A 21,996-nucleotide genomic window follows, 5' to 3' on the forward strand; every position below is an offset into this window, starting at 1 on the left:
TTTCAAATCCCCATAACTCTGTTCCATAAAGTGCGGAGACCACAGCTTTGGCCTCATATATGTGAACTGGGGCTGCCACTGGTTTAGTAAAGGAGGTCCTATGCTCCTTGAGCAAGCCCCCGACAATTTGTCTGTGCTTGACCGTCTGCTTTTCTACATGGGGTTCCCATGACATATGTTTGGAGATGGTAATTCCCAAGTAGTCAAAGGTGTTCACCCTCTCCAAGGGGACCCCCTCCTATTGTTAGTTTATCTCTAAATGACTTATGGAGGTTGAGGAGAAGGAGCTTCGCCTTTTGGATGTTAATCTCCAGACCCAGTAAATCACACAAAAATGTAAAAAAATTCCTAAGCAGGTGGAGCCCACTTGGTGTGTTTGATATAGACAGAGTAACAGAGTTTCCACTTTTTCTCCCCCTATGAGTTGGGCATCCGCTGGAACCTCTGAATGATGCTAGACTACACCATTCACAAAGAGGGAGACAAGTGTGGGAGCTAGAACACAGCCATGGCATTCCCACCTGTTGATTACTATCGGGTCTGAGAGCTGGCCTCGACTGCCCCAGCGCACCCCGGAAAAGAATTTGCCTTGTAGAGTCAGATGATGAATGATAGAATTTCCTTGGGTAGGCCCATATAATTTAGAACTTGCCAGAGTTTATTCCTGGAGACAAGATCGAAGGTGGTCTTTAGGTTGATGAAGGCTGTGTAGAGAGTTCCGTGACCCAAAACCATGACCTTCCAGGTAAGAAGCAGAAAACGAAACACCTGATTAATGGTGCTCATCTTCTGTCTGAAGCCAGCCTAGAGTGGGGAAAGGATGTTGTGTTCGCTAATCCAATCCTGGAGCATAAGGAGGAGTGCCTGGGCGAAGGCCTTTTCTATACAGTCTATCAAACTAATTGGCGTATAATTGCCAGGTAGGGATCTATCACCTTTCTTATGAACTGGGATCACCTCTGCTCCCATCCAGGAATTGAGCATTTGGGCTCCCACAGCTATGGCATTAGCCAAGGCCAAGATGTAGTTTTCCCAGTTCTCGCAGTCATATTTGAACACGTCACACGAAATGCCATTCGGCATAGCAGCTTTAGCCTTGGCGATGGAATTAATGCAAGTCATGATTTCGTTTCGGGAGAAGAGGTTATTCGCTGCAGCAGGGGTTTAGCCATAGGAGGCTTCCTCTCTTTTGGATGAACTAGACCCAGATTATAGCATTGAGAAGTGATTGTACCAGGCGGTGGTGTAGATATTGATGTTAGGGGGTGGAGGCCTGTTAACGACCCTCCTAGCTACAAGGAGCAAGAACTTCTGCGAGTCCTTGCTATCCCAGGACTCTCTAATTAGAGCTCATATACCTATATCCCACTCCCTTTTGGCCCATTTTTGTGCTAACTTGTACCTTCTCTTCAGATCCCTCTCTAGAGTCAGATTGTTTTCTCTGATTGCCTGGGTTAGTTGCCATCTAAAGACACTACATTCCTTATTGTACCAGGCCATCGGGGGTCTTCGGTTCGGGGCAGATTTACATGGGCGCACTGATCCGTGGAAGAGCTTGGTTAACTGCTCAAAGAGTTGAGTGTGGCAATCCCTAATTTTGCCCAGCCCTCCCAAATAATCAATCAAACTTTGGAGCTCAGCTGTGGTTGTCAGCAAGTTCTGTTTGATGGATTCCAGCTTGTCTTCATTCATAGTCACTTGGGGCCACTTACGGCGACAGTCGTCAGTGGAAAGAAATATCTCCTTCGAGGAAAGGGCTTGGTTTGAAGAACTAAGAGAACCCTCCCAGAGTGACCTCAATGAGAGTTGTAAGGGATTATGGTTGCTGTCCACAGTGCAGCCCACACTCGTGTCAAACACTCTGGACCACAACCTGAGGTCCACCAAAATATAGTAGATACAACTTAAATTGTTGGTCCCATTAACTGTATTTACCCCCCTTAAATCTGAAGCGGTGCGCCCATTTGCTGCCCTAGGTCAAAACTCCATGGAAAGTGCTTTTAATTGATGTGCTGTTTAGGTCAATTTTTTTATACGAGGGAGATTGAGGTGGTGTACATTGCACAGCTTGTCCTCCTTGTTAGTCTTGCAGATATCCTCGCTATCCAGGGGTTCGAAGGTGATGTTAAAGTCGCCAGCCCCAATAAGCGGAGGTGGAGTAGCCCTATCATCAAAGAGAGCCTCCAACTCATCTAACGTGGCTTACCTCTTTCTAGCTTTAGTCCATCTAGCATAGACATTGTAGATGTCAAGAAAGGCACCATCCGGGTGTTTAAGTTGCACAGCAAGAATTTCCAAGCTATCGGACCACAGCTCACAAGCTGTACATTGGAGTACAATCTTAATCCAAATAATCAGCCCCACCTACAGGACGTCCCGCCTAATTGGAGATTGCTGAGTTATAGAATGTTATGAAACCAGGCACATAGGCAGGGGCGGTACTCCATGTTTCTTGTAGTAAGCATATGTCTAAAGACTCAATAAAATGTTTCCAATGTGGGAGGGTCAATTTTGGTCTTACCCCAGCCACATTCCATGTTACCACATTGAGCTTACTACATACTTCCTGTCTGCTGGTGGAGTTTAGTTGTGGTATGCGCAGGTAACTCTGCATGAGTAGTACCAGGCACTCCAATGGTCTCCCTTCTGCCGGAGCTCGTTGGGGTGCCGGATGAAAATTTTCAAGGCATGTGTGGCGCAGTTAGGGGTAGGTAAAATTATATCTATACGTGAGTGCTGGGAAATTAGGTGATGTGGTAGCGAAGACTTTGAGCGCAGATGATTGCTGGTAGGTGTGAGTCAGTCCTTAGCAACCAGATTAGAATCGGTAGATAGGTAAATAGCTGAAGGTTAGGCTCTAACAGGCAAGTTCTGTAGTAATCTGTGCTTAAATTGGATGAAAGAGGATATAGGAGCGCTAAATCTGGCTTCTAAGGCCATCAAATTCTGGGCCACCATCTCATCAGCCAAGAGCACTTCAAAGCAATCCATATGTTTTCTGAGGTTGGTTAGCCTTGGGGCTCCTATAATATCGTCTCTAATTACAGAGCGGCAGCCCCTCACATGACGAGTCCATTGTACAATTTTGTTTATGAGCAAATCTTCCCCTTCATATTTTGGTTTGGGGAGAGTTTAGGGACATTGGTCATAAAGATAGGTTTAGGGAGTGAGATGGGGCGCATATACTGCCTTTTTGATTATTAAGTGAATAAGCATTGCTATTAGGTCAGGCCAGATGTGCAAAATTTGGCAGGGAGCCACAATTTGGGTGTGGGCCCTGCCTGGGTTGGAGATTGATCCTATTTGGCCGAAGAGGGTCATTTTGCCTAGATGCAGCAATGGGATTTGGCTTGGAGATGACAGGAACAACACTCATTGGAGTTTGAGTCGAGATTGTATTCGCTACGGAAGGTGAAGTGGCACAGCGCCTGCAAGGCGGGGAGGGGCCGGAACTCTACTCGCACTACTAGCTACGAGTAGATTAACCTGATCAGTAAGTTCTTTGATTGTTGATTTCAGCCCGGTTAAAGTGAATGAAAGTGGGTGCCTGTGCTACTGGGAGATGTAAAGAGGGGGTCCCCGCAAGGAGAACGTGTTGGGTGAAAACACACACTAACACAATTACCAAGCAATTAAAAATTAATCAAACAATTACTCTTAAACAAATGTTGTCATTTATTTAACAACACTACGTGTGAATCAGTGAAGCAATTACAATCACATTGGAAAAGTGAATAGCCCCAAATTGGGAGAGGGAAAGGGGAGAGAGGTTGTGCTCAAAAGCGGTGAGAAAGTCAGGAAAAGTACACAGACTCAAAGGAAGTAAATATTTACAGTCTTCAAATCGTAATTGGAATTATTCCAAAAACAAAAGGCCAAAACAGGTTATGGCATGTATTGTAAACACAGTTAACATGGGGACATTCTACGGTCACATGTATAGTTTAATACAATCCAGGGGATGTGCCGGAAGTCCCAAAAGAAAGAAGTCGTCGACGTTTCGACCCCTACACATAGGCTAAATTAAGTCCTTTACCGGGGTCTTCATCAGGACAAGTACAGTGGGGGAGGGGACGAAGTGGGGCCGTCCTATCTTTAAAAATGCCGATGTAGCGCCATATGAATATCTAGGCGAGGTCTGGATGATTTCAAATGTGGTACTGTTACGTATTCAATCGCTCATAAGAAGACCTTTTCTTGAATGGGTCCACGCTGGTCTAGGTGGAACGAACTGTGCGAGTCCCTGCGGAAATCGCCATTTTTCAAAAGTACCGAGTAAGTGTTGTAATGAATGAATCATACAACCCCAAAAGAGGCGAAGTCGCTGCAGTCCGACTCGTCTCTGCAAAACTCCGCCGGCAACCACCTGCTACTGGGAGGCCCTGCTGCTTAAAAAACACACAAGCAGTTTTAGCTGAAGCAGTGCATGCCCGGCCTGCAATAAGAGAAGCTCGATAAAGTAAATAGTGCTTACAGACTAAATAACAGGTCCCGTGTAACAACAGAAGTAAAGGGGCCAGTCCCCATGGGAGGATACAAATGAAGACAAGGACGTACTAAGGAAGGACTAACGAGCCTATTAACAAATCCAAAGGCAGCATTTACGAAAGACAATGACACAAACCAATGAAAAATATGGGAGTAGATTGGGCGCAGCTTCTTTCCCATACTCTACTACAGCAGTCTCGCAGAGCGAGCAGCTCTTGCGCGCTGTCACTAGGCTCGCCCTAAAAAGGGAAAGAAATTGTTTGTTAAAAGTGTTTACTCAAAGGGGAACACTTTAGCTGTGTACCTTTGAGATCGTAGTGATAAATGCAGGATGTTATGTGTTTTGTGATCAGCTCGAAGCTTGTAACAGATGATGCCCATTTTACTAATGGGGCAGATGGAAACGCCTGTGAATCATCCCCAATAATCATGTTGCAACCAGTTGTGGTCACATTTTGCTTCTTGTATGTTTAATACTCGTAGGGTCATTTCTTTGCAAATCAGCCTCTATGTGCAATATCCACAAGACCCGATTCACAAGGCTATTCTCCGCCATCAAACTAGGTTGACAATGAAAAAGGCAGCAGTTACGCCAATAAGATATCCCCCAAAGGATATCTGGAAGCACTAAATGCTTTACTACTGTGTGATACAACTCTGTTCAATTACACGTTAGTACACCCCACACGAGGGGGAGGTTTCCTCCTGCAAAGGGCTGGGGAAACGCCCTTCCAAGCCCTGAAGGGGAACAGATCACCCCAAACTCTGTGAGCATCTCTGGGATGGGGGTACTCTATGGAGATTTTTTTGGGCCGAATAAGTCATTGCCTTTATGCTAGATTTCAAAAGCAATACCTCCGGATAGAGTGTTTCTGGGCCCAGAATTATCAGCTCCACGAACTCCGCCCGAGAGCTCTATGCGTGAAGACACCAGACCCTGTTATATGTTGCAGGGGCTGGTTATTCCAAGAGGCCCCAGTCAAGACAGCACCCCCTTTTCAAGGTGTCAGTGTACCCTCCTGGTGACATACACACCATATAAATACACATAACATTACATAACAGGCAGAGCACAGCACACCGTGCCAACCCCTCCAGTATCATAGGGGAAAAGACAATGATTCCTCCTGTGCAGGCTGCTCTGATATTAACCACTCCTCCACCCAACCCAACCCCACACCCACTCCTCCCCACTGACCTCCACTTTCCATCTTCTCTGAGCGTGCCAACATTTCAGCAATTTTCTCCAAAGAATTGGGAAAAACTGCACGTTAAATGTCCCCAGTATTATCAGTCTGTGAGGTTATTCCTCAAACTAGTAGAAAAGTTGTGCAGAGATTCCCCACCACCCCGATATCCTCGCACCAAATTCCGGCACACTTGCAGTGAGGGTCTTAGTGTAATTTGTGGCCTGATAGTGATAACCTGGCACATTTACAGGTTACCGGAGCCCACATGGGATTTAATTATTAAAGCCATGATAAAATATCTTAGACCAGCAGGAAGCAGAAAAGATATATTTCACCAAGCCTCAACATAAGACAAAAAGTGTAAATGAAGCAACAAATGCATGGCAAAGTCCATGTGAAGTAAACCCAAAGATCCGATAAAATCATTAAAGTCCCAGCAATTATGGACTAACGACACACCCATCAGGAAGCATGTCAGACATCATACATACACGTCTCACACGTATATGTGCATTGTTGTACAGACATGACCACATCAGCTGTACAATATGGACTATAACTGACATTCAGCTATAAACTCAGTGATACAATGTGCAGTCACCAAACAATGGTCTCTCAAAACAATAGAAAAAAATAATGTCAGACTTGACTCCCCACAGGAGGGTGTCAGGGCAGAACATTACACTATCCTCACACAGACCACCAGCCAGTGGGAGTGCTCAAACGTCAATCTAGCAATAGATGAGCTAGGATACTAGTAGAGTGATGGTGTGTGCCATCAATAAAACATGGCCAATAGCCACCTGTGTCTCTCTCCCCAGGGTTCAGGGAGTCTGAGGAACTTCCACCAATCTGGGGCACCTAAATAATTGTCAGGATGACTTTCCCTGCAGGTCCCACTAGCAGAAGCTAGGTCATTCACTTGTCTGTAATGCTTGAGATTTAGGGATCATACATGTCTCATCCCAAGGGAGATCCAGGATGTCCCACCACATTGCGGTCCATGCAGAGCAGGATGAGAAGGAATCTCTGCCATTCTCTGCCATTCTCTGGAGCCGGAAGCATGTGGCCCATGGTAAAAGCCAACAACCTGTACACTGCCAAGCCTCTTACCAGGGCCACCAGGCAGAATGAGGATCACAGTGTACTTACACCTGCACCACCATGCTGATGTCTACCTTCACACGACCATTCCCCCACCGTAGCCCAGCCATCACTACAAATGATGGTAAGGGGGCCGGGTTTAGACCTGGCTGGAAACAGTGATGGTGTCTAATTTTAATGCTCACTCCTGGTTTACAGTTATCTGAGAACACTACACCAGCAGATGAAGAATTAACACTGTTATTTTCCTTTACAGCACTAGCTTTCTGATCACCTATCATTTGCTCTCCTCTCAGTCTCTTTCTTGTTTTTCTAGGGCTGACTCTGTCGCGTGGAATCCACATAAGATGCTGATGGCCGGGATCCAGTGCTGTGCCCTGCTAGTTAAAGACACCTCTGTGAGTTACCCCAAGTATTTCATGACCTGTCAATGGAAATGCCAATGGCAATAGATAGCTTTCTACTTGTTTTGTTTTCCCTGAGTTCATTGCAGCCATCCACAAGTTCACAGAGAGGCATTTGGGATCTTAGTAAATTATGTCCACTGTGACCTGCATGTTGTTTCAATGCCAAACTACACACTATTTGCATGCATTGCCTTGAATACTCAATATATACAGTAATCCACACAGAGCACCAGCTTGTACAGTTCAAAAGATGAAACCAACTTTCATGGTGGAAACCCAAGGAAATAAGTATAGCTCTAAAACTTATTTAGGTGTTTGAGGTAGAGTGCCATGTCAGCCTAACTCCAAAGCTGCCTCTAAGTCTGTTCTATCATCCCCTAAAACTTGACGTTATTCTTCAGTAATTTCTTGAAAGGTTCAGTTTGATCCAAGTTATTCCTAACAAATTCGAGGGGCTATTCAGGAAGGTAAATGTATACATTTTGATTTACTAATTTGTAAATTTACTACTGCAGCTTGTAGTAACTTGACACAGTTTTGCTCTTCACCATTTACAAGTGTAAATTTACTAGATTTGCATATCTCCATTCACTGGGTGGAGACATCTAAAGGTGAATGTATGAATATAAAGGCACTACAATAATCGTTCACATCTAGGCAGAGATCACCGCCGCTGGGCAGGGATATCCAAATGGTATAATAGAGGAAAAAATAATAATGTCTAATGATTGTTAACAAATATTTTAAATATCTCAGCATTAAATAAAAATGTAAATCAAAGTAACATAAGTATTATTATCACTTATTTGTTTATTTAATTTTAAGTATTTATGATTTTGCATTAAAAGTTTTATTAAACTATTTTGTAACAAAAAGTTAAATATTAATTAATTTAATACAATTATTATTTTGAACTCAATATAACATTTATCACATAATATATTTATATTTATATACACACACACACACACACACACACACATATATATATATTGAATTGATTTTTTTTTATTAAATAAACTACACACACAGATACACCCTCTGGGGGCCATCGATGTTTGTTGCTGAGCATGCAAGCGCCAGTACTGGAGTACCTCCAAACGTGGATCTGAGAATATTTAGGACCAATTGTGTCATGCAAGGCAACATAAGGGCAGCACAACATTAAAGTCAGAGTTACCAAGCCCTGCAGGGCCACCTTGCGTGGCAATATGGCTCTTGGTAAGCCTGGAGTAAAGCAAGCCAGTGCAAGTTGCTGCCTTACATTACTCTACCCCAGGGAGGAGTTCCATGGGTGGAGCGTGGGTGCTCCCACGCATCCATTCATGTATTTTGGTGAACTCCCAGATTTACCATGGGTGGTAATCCTGGAAATGCATCAAAATGCTATGTCTTTTTAAGGAAGGCGTAACGAGGAAATATCTTTATTTCTCCATTTCTTTTCTCTTTCTACGTGTGCTGCATTCTGAGGCACACATAGAATGAGGAACAATAATCAGAGGATTGTTTTTGAGCAGGACAGTTGCCTTTCTGCACATAAAACAATCCTGTCTGCAACACACAAATGTTGCAAGTGTGCCTGCATTGGCAGTCAAATGTGTGCCAGCACCAGGAGGAAATAAGACCGCGTCATATAATGTGAAATATGGTGCATTCGTGCCCTCTCCCTATCCCGCAGCGCAGCTAAGGGTCTTGTTGAGTTGCATGAACTATTTCAATAATCTGCCCCTTGGAACATTAAGCAAATAAACATTGTACTCTGACACCATGACTTATTCTTATGACAGCACAAACCTGTTTAACCAAGGAAGTAAAGAGACCAGCATAGGCCTAACTTATGTAAAGATATAGCCATGAGTCAACACAGTCAAAGTTGTGCCTATATTAGAGGTGGGCGGAACTCACAGGGTTTCACTCTGAAGAATTCCATGGAGTTACATAAACGGACGGCTAGTATGAAGCTTGCGCTGCTCGTTCACCAATCTAGCACCATTAGCGCAAACGGCACCATGCGCCCAGCAAGAGCGCGCAGCCATTCAAATTTATTATGCTGCCGCTCGAGTAAAAAATCTACTAGAGCGGCAGCAAAACTATTTGAGCGGCAGCCTCTGACAGCGAGCTCTCATGACCACCCCCAACAGCCCACGTTAGAATATCGCGCTAGGGGTCGCAAAATCTCATTCGCCAAATCTCATTTTCTGGAGCCTAGCAGGAGATAAATTCAGCCATGCAGCGTTTGGCGGAATTTGGCCGGAACTCTATGTTAAGGGTAATGCAGAGTGACCAAATTTCCACCAATTTCACAGACGGAATGAAATATTCGGCCTACCCCTAGCCTCTATTGGTAAATAGAGGACTTATGGCCAGATGTACAAAGCATTTTTCTAGTTGCAAATGGCCCTATTCACAGAAGCGTGCTATTTGAGACCAGAAAAATGCTTTTTTTTAATATAATGAAATGCAAAATGCAATTCAGTAACTTGTTACCGAATTGCAATTTGCATTTGTGATTCGGTATTTGGAAGGGGCAGGCTTTGGGCGTCCCTTCCAAATACCGAATCAGTAGGGTATGTATTACTGTTTTGCATCAGAATTCCAGTCGCAAAACAGTAATACTTAACCACTATTTTAAAAGTGGTGGTAACTCATTCGCAATGTGAAGAGGTCTCTTTGGGACCTCTTCCCCTTTGAGAATGTTGAAAAAAATGTTTTACATGCAGACAGTGACCCACGAAGCACTGCTTCCTCTAAAAAAAATGGAACTTCAAAGTTTCTTTTTTTTCTTTTTTTAACACATCCCGTTTTCCTTTAAAAAAAAATGGTCTGGATAAAAAAAAAAAAATCCTTTATTAAAAACAATCACAGACATTGTGGTCTGCCGCACCTGCAGGCCACCATCCCTGTGATGGCCTTGATTCCTACTGGGTCGCAAATTGCGACCTAACTCATTAATATTCAATTTGCAACTTACTATGAATCACTATTTGGGAATAAAGCAATTTCATACATTAGGAATTAATCTCAATTAGGAAATCAGTATTCCCAATCTTAGCACATTAACCCATAGACTTTAAACGAAGTTTCATGAAACCAGCCCCTGTTCGGCCCCTTTAGCGTGGACCACCCATGCCAGCCCACATTTCCTTCTCAGGCACTGCCTGTTCCTGCCTCCACCACACTTCATCGGATGCCTCTCTATCCGCAGGAATTATTGTTTCATGTCTTTGGAGACACAAAGAAATTGCATTTTCTGAACTATTGTATCATCATTTGCTGGCAGACATCCCCAGTGTATTTTAGCGGAGATTAAATCCCGTCTTTTGCACCGGTGAGATATCGCAGAAGTATTTTTATGTGAACAGGAGATTGAGTGCAGAGAGACTCCGCTGCCCGCGCGCGGCGGCGTCTAATTCGTTTCGGAATGTTGTCAGTCTTTATGGGCCGAATGTTCTAAGCAGCGAAGTTATAGCGGAGGCCAGGGGATGCAAACAGATGGAGAGCTCTCAGGAGGGCGCAGTCTCTGGTAAGAGCAATGCTGCCTGGAGACTGCGCACATCTGCTCTTGTGGGAAACCTTTGGATGGTGTGCGAGTGTGAAGTGATTCTTTCAGTGGATGTGTCATCCTTGGTGAAAAAAAGGGATAAGCTACCTAGAAAGGGAAGAGAAATGTAAGGAAGATGCAGCAAAGTTTCAAAGTTTCTTGCTAACTTTGTAAACTTTCCTTTAACCTTCATGAACATCTCGATGTTCGCAATCAATCAGGGAATTGTAAGCACGCTACTCACCTGTAAGGGTCTCAAGGGGTGGGGGGGGGTGGGGGGGGCAGCAGTTCCATTCAACTGAAAAGTCAGGTCTTCAGGGAAGGGGCGCATCTGATGTTGATCTGGAGCTCGTTCCAGGCCTTGGCAACGATGTGGGAAAAGGATCTTCCCCCTGCTTTGGCTCTGTGGACGCGTGGGGCTTTGGCAAGGACGAGGTGGGTGGATCGGAGGTTCCTTTTGGGTGCGTGGAGGATGATTCTGTAGTTGATGTATTGGGGTTCGGTGTTGTGTAGGCATTCGTAGGCGTGGATGAGTATCTTGAAGGTGACTCTCTTCTCGACGGGGAGCCAATGGAGCTTTCGTAGGTGTTGGTTGATGTGCTTGTGTCGAGGGATACCGAGGACTAGTCAGGCGGCTGTGTTTTCAATCGTCTGGCGCTTGCAGGGTAAAGATTTCTTTATGCCGGCGTAGAGGGCATTTCCGTAGTCCAGCCTGCTCTTGATGAGTGCGTGGGTGACTGTCTTTCTGGACTTGAGGGGAATCTACTTGAAGGTCTTACAGAGGATGCGGAGGGTGTGGAAGCAGCTGGAGGCAACTACGTTGACCTAACGGTTAATGGAGTGGGAGGGGCCGAGTATGATGCTGAGGTTTATAGCGTGGTCCGTGGGGGAAGGGGGGTGCTGAGGGCAGTCGGCCACCAGGTGTTGTTCCATGCCGATGGGGTGGTTCCGAGGATGAGGACTTCTGCCTCCTCCGGGTTGAGCTTTAGGCAGCTGTTACTCATCCAGGCTGGGACGTCCTGCATTCCTGCCTGGAAGTTGAGTCTGGTGTTGGCAGGGTCCTTGGTGAGGGAGAGGATGAGCTGGGTGTCATTCGCGTAGGATACAATGCTGAGGCCGTGGTGACGGACAATGGCGGCGAGGGGGGCCACAGAGGTTAAGAAGTTTAAATAACAGGGAAAATGCCTGCAAAAAGTACGTTTTTGTAGAAAAAAACTCAACAAACACTACTTTTAGCAGGAGACCTTTGTATCAAAAGAGCACCAACCGTATTTGCATAAATGTTCACACGTGACACTATTGTGTATTTTTGCAAAAGTTAGAATACTTTGGGCTCCTTTTAGGCTAAGCTGCATCGCAATATCAATGTCATCTTTATTATTTAGTCAATAAAAACCACAGTAACCATTTGAAGATGTGCATTAAAATACATTATTAATGATAAAATTGCCTTGCCAGAAGAAGGCAGTTCAATATAGCTTTCGTAAAAGCATTAAAGATGTATGTTTTCAAATGCGTTGATAAAATTCATTACAGTACTCAGCCTGTTCTATGCATATAAGAGGCAACAGCAGTTTCTGTGACATGTAACACACTTCGACCTCTTGATAATAAAATGCAATGGTGCTTATAGGAAACCTTGCTAGAAACTGTTGATTTTCCCTCAAAAAGGTATTAAACAATTGTGTTATCAAAAGCTTTATTAAAATACAAGGAGATACTAAAAAGCCAAGCCCCAGATATTAAGGAATGAGCCGGCATTTCAATTATGCCCTATTAAAACCTGTTAGACCTATTTCAGTAGGACTATTTCAAATGTAGGGCCACATGTTTGAATAATTTTTGTGGTCCGTAGCAGCCGATAGGGCCGTTTCTGACTGCAAAAATGCTTTTATATATGTACAAAACACAAATTGTGATTTGGTAACCTGTTACTGAATAGTAATTTGTATTTGCGATTCAGTATTTTAGAGGGGCATATTTAGGGTTTCCCTTCCAAATACTGAATCTGAATGGGATATATGAATGTTTTCCAACTAAATTACAGTCGCACAATATTCATATTTTACCGACTCCTTTAAGGAGGTGGTAACCCATTCGCAAATCGGAAGGGGTCCCAATGGGACCCCTACTCCTTTGAGAATGGAAAACAAATGTTTTTTAAGAGCAAGCCGGGGTCCCATGGACAATGGCCTGCTCTTAAAAAATAAAAGTGCAAATCTTAATTTTTTATTTTTAAACACAAAAAAATCAACTGCATTAAAACTGCATTAAAAAAATGATTGTTTTATTAAAAAACAATCACAAACATGGTGATATGCTGACCTCAGCAGGCCCCCATCCATGTGATGGCTGTGATTCCTAATGGGTCGCAAATTGCAACATACCTGGCTAATATGCATGAGGTAGGCCCATTTGCGACCCACTAGGAATTGCTAATGAAACTCAAAAGAGTTTCATACATTAGGGAGGCTAATTTTCTAGTTATGATTTGGAGAGAATCACAATTGGGAAATCAGAATTCCTAATGGTAGTACCTCTGACCCCCTGGTGTTTTAGCCTTTGACCTTAGGCTAGGCGGGATAGCGGTAATGTTTATATTCACATCACTGCTAGCAGCCACACCGTTGCTTGATTTTGTTAGTGATCTATTTTTAAACCATTGCACACTTAGCTATGCTAAAAACAACCCAACCACTCAGATCAGACAGGGCGAAATTATGTCTTTCTGAGGGCACAGCCATTTACCGTTTGCTTTTCCCCCATCAGCCCCAGTGCACATCATCAGTCCCATTCAAGTAAAACAATTGCGGGTGAAGCAGAGTCTTGAATTCATCCACAAATTTCCCATATCTGGACAATATCGATGGAGCGGAGTGTGAAAATCGGAGCACGGAGGCGTCCTCGCACATGCGTACCCCCTAGGCTGGAAATATTGGCTTCAACAATTGCCTCTAAGATGTGTCTAATTTGGGGCAGCAGAACAGAAAGTGCAACCACGATTCATGTCTGTAGCTGCACATTCTACATTCCCCAGACCCTCCTTGGCTGGTGCAGACAGGGTTGAAATCTCTCACTGGTAACCCTAAGAGCTGCATGCACAAGTCCTTCAATCAATCAATCAATCATGAAATTTATATAGCATGCTACTCACCCGGAGGGTCTCAAGGCGCTTGGGGGAGGGGGGTCTGCTACTGCTCGAACAGCCAGGTCTTGAGTTGCTTCCTGAAGGAGAGGTGGTCTTGGGTCTGACGGAGGTGGATGGGGAGGGAGTTCCATGTCTTGGCTGCCAGATAGGAGAAGGATATTCCTCCCATGGTGGCTCTTCGGATGCGTGGAACGGCGGCGAGGGCGTGGCTGGTCGAACGAAGCTGACGGGTGGGAGTGTAGAAGGTCAGTCGGTTGTTGAGGTACCTGGGGCCCAGGTCGTGGAGGGCCTTGTGTGCGTGGGTGAGGAGTCAGAACGTGATTCTCTTGTTGACGGGGAGCCTGTGCAGGTCTCTCAGGTGTCCGGAGATGTGGCTGTGACTGGGGATGTCCAGGATGAGTCGTGCGGAGGTGTTCTGGATGCGTTGGAGTCTTCTGTAGTTTGGCTGTGGTTCCGGTGTAGAGGGTGTTTCTGTAGTCCCGTCTGCTGGTGACGAGTGCCTGTGTGACCGTCTTCCTGGTTTCGGTGGGGATCCATCTGAAGATCTTCCGGAGCATGCGTAGGATGTTGAAGCACGAGGACGAGACGGCGTTGACTTGTCAGGTCATCGAGAGGGAGGAGTCCAGGATGAAGCCCAGGTTGCGTGCGTGGTCTGTTGGTTTGGGTGCGCTGCCCAGGGCAGGGGGCCACCAGGAGTCGTCCCAGGCGGAGGAAGATGGTCCCAGGATGAGGACTTCCATCTTGTCTGAGTTGAGTTTCAAACAGCTGTTCTTCATCCACTCGGCTACTTCTTTCATCCCTCCGTGTAGGTTGGTTCTGGCGGTGGCTGGGTCGTTGGTGAGGGAGAGGATCAGCTGAGTGTCGTCGGCGTAGGAGATGATGTTGAGGTTGTATTGGTGTGCGATGGCCGCGAGGGGGCTCATGTAGATGTTGAAGAGGGTGGGACTGAGTGATGATCCTTCTGGTACTCCGCAGATGACTTCGGTGGCCTCGGATCTGAACGGGGGCAGGCGGACTCTCTGGGTTCTTCCGGCGAGGAACGAGATGATCCACTCCAGAGCCTTCTCTTGGATTCCGATGTTGCTGAGGCGTTGTACTAGGGTGCGGTGGCAGACAGTGTTGAACGCTGTGGAGAGGTACAGGAGGATGAGGGCCGCTGTTTCCCCGTTGTCGAGCAGGGCACGGATGTCGTCAGTGGCTGCGATGAGGCCGGTCTCGGTGCTGTGGTTGGCTCGGAAGCCGGACTGCGAGAGGTCGAGGGATCCGTTCGTCTCGAGGAAGGCGGCAAGCTGTCGGTTGACGGTCTTCTCGATGACTTTAGCAGGAAACAGGACGAGCGAGATGGGGCGGTAGTTCTTGAGGTCGGTGGGGTCTGCTGATGGTTTCTTCAGGAGGGCGCTGAGTTCGGCATGCTTCCATCTCTCCGGGAAGGTGGCGGTGTTGAAGGAGCAGTTGATGACGTCTCGGAGTTGGGGTGCGATGACCAAGGCGGCCTTGTTGAAGACGTGGTGGGGGCATGGGTCGGTTGGTGATCCGGCGTGGATGGTGTTCATTGTGTGGATGGTGTCTTCGGTGCTGACCGGGGTCCAGGCGCTGAGGGTGGTGGTGGGGGGGCGTCGGTTCGGTGGTTGGGTGCGTGGGCTGTGTGCCGAAGCTGTTGTGTATGTCCTTCCTATGGGATTATCTGTTTATAGCTCCTAGAAGGTAATGAGGATTTGCCACAAAGTAAGAGCTGTTTAGAAGATGGACAGATGCAGAGTTGTTTAATAGCCTCAAATCCTAGTCCCTTGAAAGTTCCCTCATTTGCATGTTTAGGCTTTTTTCCAGTCTAAGTGGGGTATATCCAGGTTCTTTAAAACCATTTCCTCTATTTGGAGAGACACAGTAGCGACCTGCGGATAATGATACCATGGATTATCCCGGGTCTCGAAGATTAATTTCAAATGTGCCTTTAGTGAGTTAGCTAGGGCCTTCATAATCCTGATGTGATACTTTAATAAGGCAGCTTTACATTCTCAGGACTGATTAACCAAGCCAAATTCCAGCCTTAATCTTGACTGTCAAATATAAAGTGGCAGCTGGAAAATTTACCTAGAGGCAGTACAATGAATGTGCTCCCTGACAGGTGCAAAGGCTCCTGGATAAGCTTGGTGGCCATACTGCATGGCAGGGAGATGTCTGGCATTCATGACCCTGAGTATGGGGGCGGCTGACACACTACTGAGTATGGATTTCTGTTGGGTGATTCTATTGGTAATTGCAGCTAATTTCTTTTTCAGAATTTTCACATGTGTGATGGGTTTGGTGTTTTCTTCAAACCAAACTCCCAGATGGTTATATTTCTTGGTGGTGTTAACAATCATACCTCCTCGGAGCCAGTTCACATACTTATTTCAATATCTTCTAAAGATGAGGTCCTTTGCCTTATCTTGATTTGCCTTAAGATGATTTATCTCCCTGTAAGTGTTTGGGGCACTCAGCACTCACTGGAGCCCTGCCTTGGTGTGGTTCATTGTCTTTAAATAAAGACAAGGGAACCCTAAAGGTAAACAAGGACCTAGGGTGACATAGTACTATATTTGGACAGTGGTCCTTGTAAGGGAAAAAGTTTATTTTAAGGAATGTATACAGAACACAGTGGAATCTATATAGACTACCCAACTGGGTAGAACATTTTTTCTTATATAAGATTACATTTTCTGTCTAAAGACAGTTGTAATATCCAGTCGGATACAGTCCTGTATCCAAAGCAATACATACAAGGTGTGACAAGGTGAAAAGGGTGACAATTTTAACACATGGGTCAAAACAAAAACAAATGACGAAACATTCAGGCAAAACAGAGAGGCAGCTTGTTCAATGTTATATGGAATGTGGCAAGCTCAATACATAGCAACAGGTGTTACACTGTAAATGTAATTATTTGTGTGTACGCTGTTATGTATAGTCGACAGCGTTTTGATCCCTTTCATGCAATTAATGGGATCATTATCAGGACAAAGGATAACTGTAAGCCTTATACAACACTAAATATGTGCAATCAAGGACTTGGTGTCCGAAGGGCAGAATCCAATGGTGGAGACCCTGGCGGTCGCAGGGTACTTGGATTAGGCGGCGATGGTCCGTAATCCTGGTAGAAGCATTGGTTTCACGGCGCCAATGGGCGGGGTTCTGGGGGGTGCTTCAATTGAGGATAATGCACGGCGCTCTGTAAATTCCAGAAATGTGAGAGAATCGGCGTTTGGGAGCGGGTGGGTACCTCTACTACAAGCCGTTCTGCTCGGAAGGGGAGTGCGAGCATGCTGGCTACATGCAGACCACCGATGATAATGAACAACTAGTGTGGTTCATTATCACAATGTCATCCATGTATTGGATGATGTGGAGCTTAGTGAGCCGAAGCCTGGCCGGCACTAAGCAACCAGTCTCCAAGCACTTCCTCAAATCAGATTAAAAAGTAGAGTTGCAAGAGCGCACCCCTGCTTTAAGCCTCTATAGGTGTTTATTGTGGGTGTCACGGTGCTGAGTACTGTTTTCAACAGACCCATGTCCCGGTATATAATACTATTATAACCCTTTTTTCGGTGGGACGCCCCAAGCTTCAGGTTTTTTTCATATGGTTGTCCTGTAAACCTCGTTGAATGCTGGACTGTAGTCAATAAAACAGCAAAAAAAGTGGTAACTGAATTCTTTGTTTCACCCGGTGTCTCTAAAAGGATAGGGCTGTAATGTTATCTGCTGTAGATGCAGCCACCCGGTAACCGGAATTTAAAAAAAGGCAGGACTTTATGCCCTAAAACCCATGCCTCTAGTTGATCAAGTAGAGCGTGATCGTAGGCTTCAGCTTCCAGATCCAAAAGACCAATTTGGCGTTATGGTCTGGTCCCCTTTCTTATATTCAGGCCCAGGATAGACCCCTCCATGCTTCCGGTTCCATTGCTGTTAGAAAGGCATGTTTGAAGAAAGGAGTAACCAAACTGTACCATGCTTCAGGGGTGCATTTGAATATACTCGCTGGAAGGCCATTTGTGCCAGGTGCTCCATCTTTTTTCATGCACCTATTTGTGTTTGTGACCATGTCAGTGGTTATTAGTTCTGGTGTTAGGGCTTGGTTAAAGATTTGCTGCAGCTGGCAATGCAGTATATCTGTCTGCAAGGGTCTGGTCTGTATATAGTTCCTTCACATGGTTCACCCTTATCACATCCTAGACACCGTTTTCCCTTGTTATTTTACAGTTTTTTAGTTTGTTGATGTGATCCCAAAAATGGGCCTGCATTCTTTTCTTAAGCATTAGCAAGACGTTAGACCATTAATTTTGATCCATAGCAATCTTGTGGCCTCCTTTGCCAATCATTCCTCGAACAAATAGTCTTGATGTCATGACCTGATAAGTAGGCTCCTAGATCTTCTATAAGACTGACCCATGCCTGATGCATGGACAGTGGGTGCTTATATATTTCCTCAAAGTCCTGCTTTCATAGTCGTGAAGTGACCGTTAAGTTGTGTTACGGTCTCCACTTCATTCTCCTCAGTAGGTTCACAGATTCAGCCGTAGTCGAAGAGCCGACTTTCTAACTTCTTTACGCTATGGATTATGTTACTTCCAAAGTAGACCTTAGTGAGTTGTGGCCACTTTCTGGTCTGATGTCTATTTGGAAGATTACAAGCTGGCCTGCTAAAAGCTCTGATATAAAGACATAGTCAATTGTCGAGATTCGTTTTCGGGTAGGAAGAATCAACTGATGAATTCCTTGTGCCTCAAGCTCTTTGTAAGTTGACAGAAGATCTTGCAATTTTCCTCCCTCTTTGGACATGGCTAAGGATTCACTGATGTTCTGCAGTCCATGGACGTTAAATTCACTCACAAGCAGATGATCATGGCTTGGAAAGTCCATAAAAAGGCCTTCTAGCCCGCCACATAGCTCTTCTGCAATGATCAGCTTGGCATTTTTTGGTGCCTTGAGATAACAATTTAGGAGCAGCAAAGCTACTGATTTACGATTGATTTGTGTACCTGTAATGGTGGCTTCTTGTAGAGCTGAGGAGCTCCGATTATTTGGAGTGGTCTCTAACTTACTTGTGTAATTAATGAAAAAAGATAGCCCTCCTGAAGTGCGGCCAAAGAGGCTGAGTCGTGACGCCAGCTTAAAGATTTCATAATATCCGTGTAAAGTAGACAAGGAAAGGGCCCAACTCTCTTTAATGCACATAAAGTTGCTCTCCTTCATGTAGGCTAATGCTTGCCCTGATGCTTTTAGAGCCAGCCATGTTCCATGATGTTATTGTAAGATGTGGAACAGAATTTACTTTGAGTGTTGTTGTCAGCAAACTGTTGTGAGGCTAGAGATAACACTCAGACTCAGATCTATCTTTCGCAGAAGTGGTGGAGGCAGGACCCATACGTCCCTAGTGGTTTGAATACCAGCCTTCCCAATGTAGTGTTCCTTTTCTGCAAAAAAGCAATTCAGGCAGGTCTGGAGCAGGAATTCAATTTCAACTATTTTCATCTTTGACAAATCATTAAAACTGTGTTCTGTAGGTGCATTCTTTCCCAAATACTGGTCGTACACCTAAAAATAAACCCCCGGGACATTAAGATAGAAGAATATCAAGGACAGAATATCGAAAGGTACAACCATGTAGGTAAGGGTGGGTGGAACTCATGGAGTTTCACTCCGTGGAGTTCCACTGAGTTACATTAACATTATTTGAGTTTCCGCAGAGTTCCACCCATCCTTAGTTATTATTACTGCTTTAGATGTTTGAGACACATTACCGATCTCTGCATCAGAGCACACCGGGGCGGACGGGTGACATTTCAAAGTGGTGGGGCGCAAAGTGATTTGCATACAGCACTGTAGCGAGCGAGCGCAGCGAGCGCACCCAAACCCCAAAAGGGGGGTTTGGGGGGATAAACCCCCCCAAGAAAATTTTGAAAAAAAGAAGACAAATCGTGCATTTTCAAGCAAATTTGAGAAAGCAGGAAGGTTAATAAAGCAATTGTGAAAGTGCAGTTATTACATTAATAGATGGCATAGCATAGGTAGCTTCATACATTTCGTCCTATTACGCTCAGGTGCTGAATTCAGACTCTAAGACTTTCATGAAAATCTCAGCTCTAAGAGTAGAAGAAGTTGCACAGCAGTTGGGAAACAGCCTTCACAAAGCATTAGGAAAATGAGAGGCAATTACTTGAAAGCAAACTGAAAGCAATGCATCAAGTAGTAACTTAAAGCAATGCATCCAGCAAAAATGTGCATGCAGTCAACCATACAAAAGTAAACTAAAGCAAGTGTGAACCTGTGAACCTTCACTTTGAAAGCAGGGTGCTAGTCAACAGGCCAGTCACATACATTTAAACTGAAGAAGAGTACACTTCAGCATGCAGGCACCAACATAAAAGCACCAAGCAAGTCAAACAGTTTAATGAAAGAAAAATTAAAGCAATACATCCAGCAAACTAGACAGTGACTCAAAAAGTAAACTGAAGCAAGTGCACACTGAAAGGAATGCGCAGTCATAAGTCAGACATTCACATAAAAGCAACTTACCAAGACACCCAAACAATTACATGGGAAAAACTTGAGCCAATGCACCCAGAAAACCAGACCAGCACACCAAAGCATCCCACCCCTGATAAGATGGCAGCTGTCAGTTTTTTGGCAGGGTTGAGCACCCCCCAGTTTTATGCCCTGTGCGCCTGAAGGGGAGACAGGCAAAAGGGGTCATAATGGGACATCTGGCACAGCCACTTTGTAATCGAGGTCACCCACCCAGCTCAAGACTGAGTTACAGGCTGATCTTAAATCTTTAAGCAACCACAAGGGTCTCCAGCTAGTTGGTTCTTGAGCCAAAAGAGTCCTCAGCTCACTGGGAGTCTTTACATTGCACCTGAGATGAAATGACAATGTTCCTTAATCCGGAGCAACTGTGGGGACAGGTCTGGGTCTGACTTGGTACATCAGAACTGCCCCATACCTTACTGCATTAAAAACATTCAACAGTTTCTGGAGTGAGCCACTTGTACAAGTGGACTTAAGTACACCGAAACTCTGAAACTGTCACAGGTAAGCAATCGGAAGTCTTGGCAGCTGTAAATAAACACTTTGACTGTCAGATCACCAATTAGCAATTAAAAGGCTTAAAAGCTCACAAAAAGCAACTTAATTACTACAAATGTGAATGTCACTTTAGACCAGCTTTCGCCTTTCCCTTTATTTTCACTCTACACACTCCAGCAGGCTGCAATCACCAAGGAGGAACACATCCAGCTCACAATTTGACTTCCCAACAATAAAATCAGCAATTTACAGAGTATTGGGTTGTGACAATCAAGGGTTCACCGGTTTTGGACAAATGCCAAACACCTTCACAAGCTTTCATACAATGAAATCTCCTAGCTTTCCCAGACTGCAGCCTTCAATATTTATGCTGTTCGCACGCCATATGCAGAGCTCTTTTATCATGCGCAGAAGATGGTGCAGTCCTGTCACATACACACAGTCCAGGCACTGAAAAAACATTGTTCGAGCTTCGAGAGATTACTATTGAATTCCAGTGACGTCTACATTCCTTCCAAATTGTTATGAAAAATGTGAAATAAAGATGCTGCCAGCTCAAACACATTTTGTCAGTAAGCCTTTAAATTATCTTAGTCAACAGAGAGCGAGGCTAAGACTCGAACAACACTTAGTGCTTTTTCTTGAGTCTCCGTTTCACATTGTGTCGTGTGCTACATGTATACATATTTATGACTATAGCTCCGTACAGTGAAAATATGTATACATGTAGCACACGTGGCTAACTGGAGGTCCGTGAAAAAAGTCAAAAAAGCACTAAGTGCTGTTCGAGTCTCAGCGCCGGCTCTAATAGATCCTGTGATTCGGGGCAAATCGCTTCGCCTTGTGGTGCTTACAAACCTCTGAGCTAGTGTAATGTAGCCAGGGTGGGTGCACAGGTAATACCCACCAAAACCTTTGGGTCGAGTTTGCAAAACAACAAACTCTCCTGAGTGAACACCACGAGGCTGTTAGACTGCACAGCTTAAATAGAAAATGCCTGGGCTACCAACTGTACTCTGTTGGACCTCACCTGTGATCTCTATATACATAGGGAAG

At 44.9% G+C, this 21,996-nt stretch overlaps 1 protein-coding gene across 1 annotated transcript in view; it reads left to right on the forward strand.

The window, feature by feature from the left end:
* Positions 1-21,996, forward strand: part of GADL1 (GAD like acidic amino acid decarboxylase 1) — a 686,124-nt gene that overhangs the window by 326,295 nt on the left and 337,833 nt on the right. The window contains exon 11 of the mRNA XM_086942110.1: positions 7,099-7,180. Coding sequence (XP_086798236.1) covers positions 7,099-7,180 — 82 coding nt within the window. The remainder of the gene's footprint in view (positions 1-7,098; positions 7,181-21,996) is intronic.

Source organism: Lissotriton vulgaris, chromosome 10, assembly GCF_964263255.1.
Source record: "Lissotriton vulgaris chromosome 10, aLisVul1.2, whole genome shotgun sequence".
Taxonomy (NCBI): domain Eukaryota; kingdom Metazoa; phylum Chordata; class Amphibia; order Caudata; family Salamandridae; genus Lissotriton; species Lissotriton vulgaris.